This window comes from Pelodiscus sinensis, chromosome 22 (genome assembly GCF_052426305.1).
Source record: "Pelodiscus sinensis isolate ZL-2025 chromosome 22, ASM5242630v1, whole genome shotgun sequence".
Classification (NCBI taxonomy): domain Eukaryota; kingdom Metazoa; phylum Chordata; order Testudines; family Trionychidae; genus Pelodiscus; species Pelodiscus sinensis.
In genome coordinates, this window is record NC_143073.1 from 21,172,592 (window position 1) to 21,180,836 (window position 8,245).

Below are 8,245 nucleotides of genomic sequence, written 5' to 3' on the forward strand. Positions count from 1 at the left end.
TGGCTGTGTCCCTCGGCTTTATTGGGGCTCCCGGGGTGACTCACCCGGCCCGTATGGTTTGCTGGATCCAGTCAAGGTATTTGCTGACCTTGCTGTAGACACCTGGTTTGTTAGGCAGGGCGCATTCCTCCAGCCCCCACGACACAATACCCTGGAGGGACCTGCCGCACACCAACGGACCCCCGGAGTCACCCTGTGGAGACAGAACTTTGTGTCACTAGCTATGTGCTCCCTCCCTGACATGGGGGTGAGTGGGATGGGGAGATCAATGGCTCAGAGGGGAGGAAGCAGGCAAGCACACAGTGGTGGAAGATGCAAATATGCAAATCAACTGCTGAAATAATTTGCATAAAGCTGCACAAGGACCAGGGCTGGGTAGAACTCAGGCTGGCCCTGCCCTGTGTCGATTTCAGTCCAGAAGCCCCACCCCTAAAATCCCCACTGACCCTGCTCTGTTGGCCTCTGCATTCAACTTCTTCCTTGTTGCTGGGGCTCCTGGAAGGCCCAGCAGTGGCAGATTTGGTCCCCGATGCCCCATGTGTGAGGAATTGGCTACAATACTTCCCCCCCCAACACACACAGGCTGCTGCAACATCGGGAAGGGCAAAGAAGGGGGACCCCAGGATACTCATCCATTGCCAGCAGCAGGTCCCGATCCCCTTCCCGTCACAGCGCACCGGGAATGTTTCAATAAAATGTTTTGCAGGGGTGGGGAACCTATGGCCCTGGAGCCGTATGTGGCCCCTGACTTGCCTGACTCTGGCCTCCAAGGCTCAGGGCTCCCCTCCCAGCCTGCTCCTGTGCTCTCCTGCTCTCCCTCCTGCTCCCGGCAGCCCCCTCCCACACACTGAACCCCTCATTTTTGGCCCCACCCCAGGGCCTGAGGTCCCCCACAAAATCTACTAGTCCTGGCCCCACTAACACACGAAGGGAGCATCTTTCTCCTTCTCAGTTGGGGGGCCAATGAGGTTTTTGGGGTTTTTTTTTGCTTCTCACTCTTGTGCGGCCCCCCAGCTGATTTTTCAGCGGCCCTCGACCCAAAAAAGGATCCTCACCCCTTTTCTATGGAAAAGAGGTGCTTCGTCAGCACTGACATTTGTCACGGGAAAGGGTTAGATTTGGCCAATTTTTCAGAAAAGAATTCCGGAAATGATCAAAATGCCCTGCTTCCACAATTTCAGATGGAACCATTCCTGGTCCCCTGGTTCGAAACGACAGCTCGTTTCAAAGTTTAAAGCAACTGGTATCATCATTTCTTTTGTAAAGGGCCGCGACGCCAAGAAATGATTCCAAAACCGCTGGGAAAATCAGATTGTTGGCCTTGTGGGTTCGTGAATGTTTTCGAGAGGCCGATTTGTCCTCCTGGTTCAGGACAGGAAAAGTTTTGCGATGCTCGAAAATTTTCCCGGGACTGGATCCCCTTTCCCTGGCATGTCTACCCAACGCGTCCCCAATAAGCCCTCGGACCTGGCAGGAATCCGTGCCCCCTTGTGGCACGCCGGCACACAGCATGTTGTCAGTGATCAAGCCGGGGTAGGTTCTTCGACAGTCTGAATCGGAGATGATCTCGAGATTAGCGCACTGAAGCAGGGCTGGGAACGAGGCTGCTGGTATATTCAGGGGAAAAAGAACAATCAGCGGTAAACAGATCGGAATTCTCCTGCACACCACTCTGGCTACAAAACGGGGAAATCACGGCACGTGGGGAATAAGCCGATAAGTTGGTTTTGCAGCAACACTTTTCAGCGTGCTGAACCCTGTCAAGAAACGGGGGCGTTTTCGGCCATTCTCCCAACTCCAAGCTTTTCTGGGTAATGGAGTTCAAAACTGCAAAGAGTTTTTCAGTGGGTTCAAATGGGGAAATGTTGTGGGGGAGGGGCTGGAGTGGAAACGATATTTTATTTTGACATTTTGGAGAGGGTAAAAGGGAGGGGGAAAGTCTGAAAGTGAAAGGAAACTTTCTGAAGTGCTGTAAACGAAAGGTCACGATGGACCCCAAACTGATTTTTTTCATATAACAAGAATATATGGTTCAGGATGGGAATTTTTCTCATTAGCTGGAAAATCTTTTAGGGGACGGGAATTTCCCATCCCCCCTCTGTCCCTCCTAGGTCCCATCCCGTCCCGTCCCAGCTAAAGGAGGTATGTGAGAAACTCAGTGTTCCCCTCTAGTGGCGACAGAACAGACTGCACTTCTGGCTAAGACAGCTGGGCCTTTTCACTCAAGCTGTAATGGCTCATGAGTTCAGATGCCAGAGGTCCCCGGTTCCCCGCCGTGCCACGTGGGTCAGCGTACGTTTGGGGGTGGTGGTGGTGCCCCAGCCGGACACCAGGCAGACGATCCCAGCCGGGGCGGCGGAGCTGGCCAGGGCGATGGGGTGCACGTTGTTATTCAGCTGCACGGGGCTGCTGAGTTTGATGAGCATGATGTCATTGTCCTTGGTGGCGGGGTTGTAGTTGGGGTGGGCAACGGACTTGGCCGCCATCTTGACCTGCTCAGACTCGTCCATCTGCCTCAGGTTGTACTCGCCCACACGGATGCTAGTGGTGCTGGAAGCAAACGCAAACAGCGGCTCTTGGGGGAAACTGACCACAGAACAGCTAAGAGATCAGGCTGCATGGGCTTGTTGTGCCGGGCGCAGCCCAGACCCCGGCCGAGATCAGGGCCCCATTGTGCGGGGCGCAGCCCAGACCCTGGCCGAGATCAGGGCCCCGTTGTGCCGGGCACAGCCCAGACCCTGGCTGAGATCAGGGCCCCGTTGTGCCGGGTGCTGCCCAGACCCTGGCCGAGATCAGGGCCCCGTTGTGTCGGGCGCTGCCCAGACCCCGGCCGAGATCAGGGCCCCGTTGTGCCGGGCGCAGCCCAGACCCCGGCCGAGATCAGGGCCCCGTTGTGCCGGGCGCAGCCCAGACCCCGGCCGAGATCAGGGCCCCGTTGTGCCGGGCACAGCCCAGACCCCGGCCGAGATCAGGGCCCCGTTGTGCCGGGCGCAGCCCAGACCCTGGCCGAGATCAGGGCCCCGTTGTGCCGGGCGCAGCCCAGACCCTGGCCGAGATCAGGGCCCCGTTGTGCCGGGCGCAGCCCAGACCCCGGCCGAGATCAGGGCCCCGTTGTGCCGGGCACAGCCCAGACCCTGGCCGAAATCAGGGCCCCGTTGTGCCGGGCGCAGCCCAGACCCCGGCCGAGATCAGGGCCCCGTTGTGCCAGGCGCTGCCCAGACCCTGGCCGAGATCAGGGCCCCGTTGTGTTGGGCACAGCCCAGACCCTGGCCGAGATCAGGGCCCCGTTGTGTTGGGCACAGCCCAGACTCTGGCCGAGATCAGGGCCCTGTTGTGCCGGGCGCAGCCCAGACGCCGGCTGAGATCAGGGCCCTGTTGTGCCGGGCACAGCCCAGACCCCGGCCGAGATCAGGGCCACGTTGTGCCAGGCACTGCCTAAGCTTGAAACACACAGAGATCAGGGCCCACCCTCTCCAGCTGGGGTCAGCAGCTCCCCCCCCCACTTACCCCCTCAGTACGCAGTGGGCGGCCGTCATCACCCACTCCTTGTTGATGAGCACCCCCCCGCAGTACAGCTGGTGTTCATTGAAGATGGCGGCCTGCCAGGGCTGGGGCTTCTCACAGGGGTAGCCCCCGACGATCCGCGTGTCCGTCTGCGCCAGGGCTGCAAGGGGAGAGCGACAGGACCCTGCTAGGCTGGGCTGGGGCAGGGCGCGTGCGTGTGACAGTCACTAATAAACACCCCAGGCCTCTACTAGGCTCACCCCTGTTTTCTGAGGAGCCCGCCTCGCTGACTGAGGGGAGTCACCGCTGAGTCACTCCAGGACAAGCAAAAGGGGAATTGGCCCTCACGGGAAATGCAAACAAAGGGGCAGGGACACACACATGCACACACAGACATAGATCCAGAACAGAGCAGGGATGGACAGGCAGCAGGGCTGGACAGGCTGACAGACAGACAGACAGAACAGGGCTCATCCCCTCCAGGGGGCAGCGCGCACACACACACACACACACACACACACACACACACACACACACACACAGAGCAGGGTTCATCCCCTCTAGGGGGCAGCACACACACACGCACACACAGAGCAGGGTTCATCCCCTCCAGGGGGCAGCACACACACACGCACACAGAGAACAAGGCTCATCCCCTCCAGCAGGGGGCAGCAGGTGCGCACACATACACACGCACACGCACACACACACACGCACACGCACACGCACAGACACTCTCCCGCCTACCTGCTGGCACTAGCAGCAACACAATATTGAGCAGCTCCATGGCCATCCTGCCCGGGTATTGAATCGAGTTGCTCTGGCAGGTCACTAAGTGGGGGATCAAATGCAGATCATTCGGGGGGCAGGGATTCCCCCCTTACCACCCACAGCTGCTTTGCGCCCGCACCTCCTGCATCACTGGCTGTGCCCACAGTCCCAGCTGTGCCCACAGCCCCTCGCAAGCCATCCCTTGCTGAGCCCCGACAACCCCTCCCACTCTGTCCAAGCACTGCCCAGGAGAACAGGGTCCGCTTGGCCTCTCCTTCCCACTACGTCCCTCTCTGACCCACAGCTGCAGCAAGATGGGAATTTTCTTCCTGGCAGGAGATCTCGAAAATGTGTTGCCATGAAAAGCCAATATTGTGAAATTTCCCAAGCTGAAATCTGATGGTCTTGGGCAATGTTCCATCCATGTGTGGAATAAATTATATTGCACGCACTAAGGCATGTGTGGATGTGCACCACCAGCAGAAACACACGCTACCAGCTGTGGGTGCTCTGCTAATCGGCTGGGCGGCATTTGAATCACTGCTGGGCAGTGCTCCGCTAATTGCTTAGGAAACACTGAACAGTCTCCCCACATCCTTTACTCCTGCTCCCCAGCCTCTCCACCCCCCCAATCCATACTCCCAGGTTACTCAAGGAACACAAGGCCCCAGTCTCTCCCGCCTGCACCCCCAAAACAGCCCTCCCTGGTGCCCCTCCCCCAGACCAATTCTCTTCTCTCCACTCTCCCCTGCCACCCCACCCTAGAACTGACTGCAGCGTGGACGCCCGCCCCTCATGTCAATTGCAGCGTGGACGCCCGCCCCTCATGTCAATTGCAGCGTGGCTGCCTGTCCCTCATGTCAAATGCAGCGTGGCTGCCCGCCCCTCATGTCAATTGCAGCGTGGCTGCCCTGCCTCCCCCAGATCAATTTCAGGTATTCCTCCATGGAGCCCACGAACCCATCACCTTGGCGACAGGCATCCTGTTGGGATCTGAACGCGCCCCAGGTGACAACCAGACCAATCCAAAGTCACACTCCAGGGGGGCCGCATGGCAGATGCCCCATGGTCTGGTGCACGGTCCATTCTCCCTTATACTCAAGACCTAGCTCTGAAGCTAGCAGTTCTCTCAGGCCCTCGTGGTGCTGCCCAGACATGTTTCTCCCCTCCAGGTTGCCCCCAGCAGCTCCTGCTCTCTCCTCTATCCCCTCCCCACCCCCCGTGGCAGCTCTCTCCTCCCCTCGGTCATTAGGGGCAGTCTGACAGGCTATACGCTTTCTGCCTCTGATGACTCCACCCATGACAGGCAGCAGGGAAGAATCCTGACCCCATTCCTAAGTGTTCTCATCACAACACACCTTCCTGTGATAGTGACACATGGGCCCTGACTCAGCTGAGATTGGGGACCTGTTGCGCTGCAGACCTCATCTGTCCTGGTCTCCCTGACTCTGAGGTAGCCCAGTAGGTGATTGACCGGGAGACCAGGCATGAATCCAGCTGAACTTCCATTTCAATGAGTCAGCATTTCCTGGCCAGCTCTTGTCAGTATCACCATGCCTGTGCTACATGTGGGGAAACTGAGGCACAGACCAGCCAAATGAGTGGCTCCTGTGGCAGAGATGAGATTACAACCCAGGTGTCCTAAGCACTAACCCAGCTCAGTAGCTCTTCACGCCCCCAATGGCACTTGGACCTCTTTGGGGGCATGTTTGAGAGCTTGATTCTTTTTGCAGCTACACCAATGTCCCTGAGGTTTCCCCTTAACAAGTGAATTCCCTCACTGCTTGTATTTATCGTGGTTATTGATTGGGAGTAGTACAGGAGCAGCTGCAAGTGGCAGACAGGGCCCACGGTGCTAGGCGCTGTACAAACACAGAGCCAAAAGCTGGTCCCTTCCCCAAAGGCCTAGTGCCCTTTGCCTTCCGGCAGCCTGTTTCTGAAAGAATGACCCCTCCCCTATCGTCTGGGACAGCTCTGGTCAGGGGGCATCAAAATCAGAAACCCAGAAATCTCCTGTTTCTCCCCTTTTCCCCATTAGAATCTGGGCATGGCCTGTCCTCCGCACATGGATCTTTTAGCAGTGCCAATGTCAGGGGAGAGAGTGGGGGTATGAGTATGGGGATAGATAGATAGATAGATAGATAGATAGATGGAGGGGGTGTTGGGGATAGATAGATAGATAAATAGGCGGGTGGGGATAGCTAGCTAGATAGATAGATAGATGGATGGGGTGGGTGTGGATAGATAGCTAGATAGACAGAAAGGGTGTATGAGAATAGATAGATAGATAGACAGAGGGTGTGTGTGGTAATAGACAGACAGAACGATCAATGGATCAATAGATAGAGGGTGTGGGTGGGATAAATAGACAGACAGATAATAAAATTAGTCCAGCTAGTTAAGTCCAAAGCTGGCTGCCAAGCGTTACAAAGAGATCTCAGCCTACCGGGTGACTGGCCAAGCAAGTGGCAAATGAAATCCATTTGATCAGTGAAAAGAGAAGCACCTTGGAAAACATCGTCCCAACTCCGAGTGCAAAGTGATGGGCTCACTGACAGTTGTTACCACTGAAGAAAGAGCATAAGCCCCGCCAGGCTGGGTCAGACCAAAGGCCCATCCAAAGCCCAGTACCCTGTCCTCCAACAGCAGCCAGTGCCCGGTGCCCCACAGGGAGTGAACACATCAGGGGATCACCACGTGATCCCTCCCCTGTCGCCCATTCCCAGCGTCTGACAAACAGAGGCTGGGGACACCCCCCCTGCCCAGCCTGACTACCAGCCACTGATGGACCCAACCTCCATGAATCTATCTGGCTCTTTTTTGAACCCTGTTAAAGCTCTGGTCTTAGAGTCACAGTGGCTAGTGCCTGGAAAACCCCCGTGCAATGTGCAGAGGCTGTCCAGAAAGAGATCAGAACTAGAAAAGGTACAGAGAAGGTGGCAGATGATGAGGGGCATGGAACAGCTTCCATATAAGGAGGGATTTAAAGGAAGAGGTCTATAAAGGTGAAACAGTCCATAGAAAGGTGTTATTTACTCCTTCTCATATCACGGGACCCCAGTGAAATTACTAGGCAGCAGGCTTAAAGCAAACTCGGGGAAGGATTTTCACCCGGGGCCTGTGGGACTCACTGCCAGGGGACGATGTGAAGGTCGCGGCTGTAACTGGGTCAAAGGAGGTTCCTGGAGGATGGGCCGTGGCCATGGCATCTGGGCCATCCCCTGACTGGTGTGTTCCTGGGTCCAACAGGCTGTGTTGGAAAGAGGCGCCCGGTCCTCACTTGCTGCCTTCCCCAAGCCAATGGCTGCCTCCCCCAGTCCTTCCCTCTGAGCGAAGCCCAGGCCCCTTTACCGTCGTTCCTGGCCCGCTCTTCCTCTCAGGCTGCTCCTCACCAGGGTTGAGCGCTCACTTGTCCTTTGTCTGTCGCCTCCAGAGAAAGGATGGCCGCGTCCCAGCTATACATCCGGGAGTGGGTGGGAGCTCTTGTGACCGCCCACGCTGCAGAGAATCCAGCAGGGTGGGTCTGGCTGTAACCCAGAGAACAACTTCAAAGGCCGGCCCAGCAACGAGTGGCTGCAAACTCACATGGAACCTTACATCGACGCCTGGCAGAACCAACCCTCGCCTGCTTTTCTGCCCCTCACACGGTTCTCCTACCTCTTCCCCAGGCTGGGCTGCTTTTAACCGCACGGTGCCCCATCTCCGCCTCTCCCTGGGGCAGCTGGGTGGCTTTACGGGCGAGGCGACGCCTCTGTTGCAGTTGTTAATCTCCTAATGACGAGGTGTCAGCTGTTCCCCCCCCTTTAATTAACCTTACGAGAGTATTGCTCTAGTTTGGCTAGAGTCACAGATTGAGCAAGGACTAGGTGCTGCAGAAAGAAAGAAAGAAAGAAAGAAAGAAAGAAAGAAAGAAAGAAAGAAAAAGAAAGAAAGAGCCATTCACCAGCAGCTGTTTACCACGGAGTTATTT

The 8,245-nt window shown here is 56.8% G+C and overlaps 1 protein-coding gene across 3 annotated transcripts; it reads right to left on the reverse strand.

Annotated features, from left to right (window-relative positions):
- LOC102444765 (trypsin-like) lies at positions 1-7,957 on the reverse strand. Of its 3 annotated transcripts, none has more exons than XM_089772622.1 (6): positions 7,668-7,957; positions 4,252-4,335; positions 3,508-3,664; positions 2,297-2,550; positions 1,468-1,607; positions 1-193 (listed from the first exon to the last, which is right to left on the reverse strand). In XM_089772622.1, the coding sequence occupies exons 2-6, from the start codon at positions 4,295-4,297 to the stop codon at positions 41-43; spliced, it is 750 nt and encodes a 249-aa protein (XP_089628748.1). In that variant the 5' UTR covers positions 4,298-4,335; positions 7,668-7,957; the 3' UTR covers positions 1-40. The 3 variants fall into 3 exon arrangements, with proteins under 3 accessions (XP_089628748.1, XP_089628747.1, XP_089628749.1); XM_089772621.1 differs by having other exon boundaries at positions 7,627-7,954; XM_089772623.1 differs by having other exon boundaries at positions 1,468-1,604; positions 7,627-7,951.
- Positions 7,958-8,245: the final 288 nt, after the last annotated feature.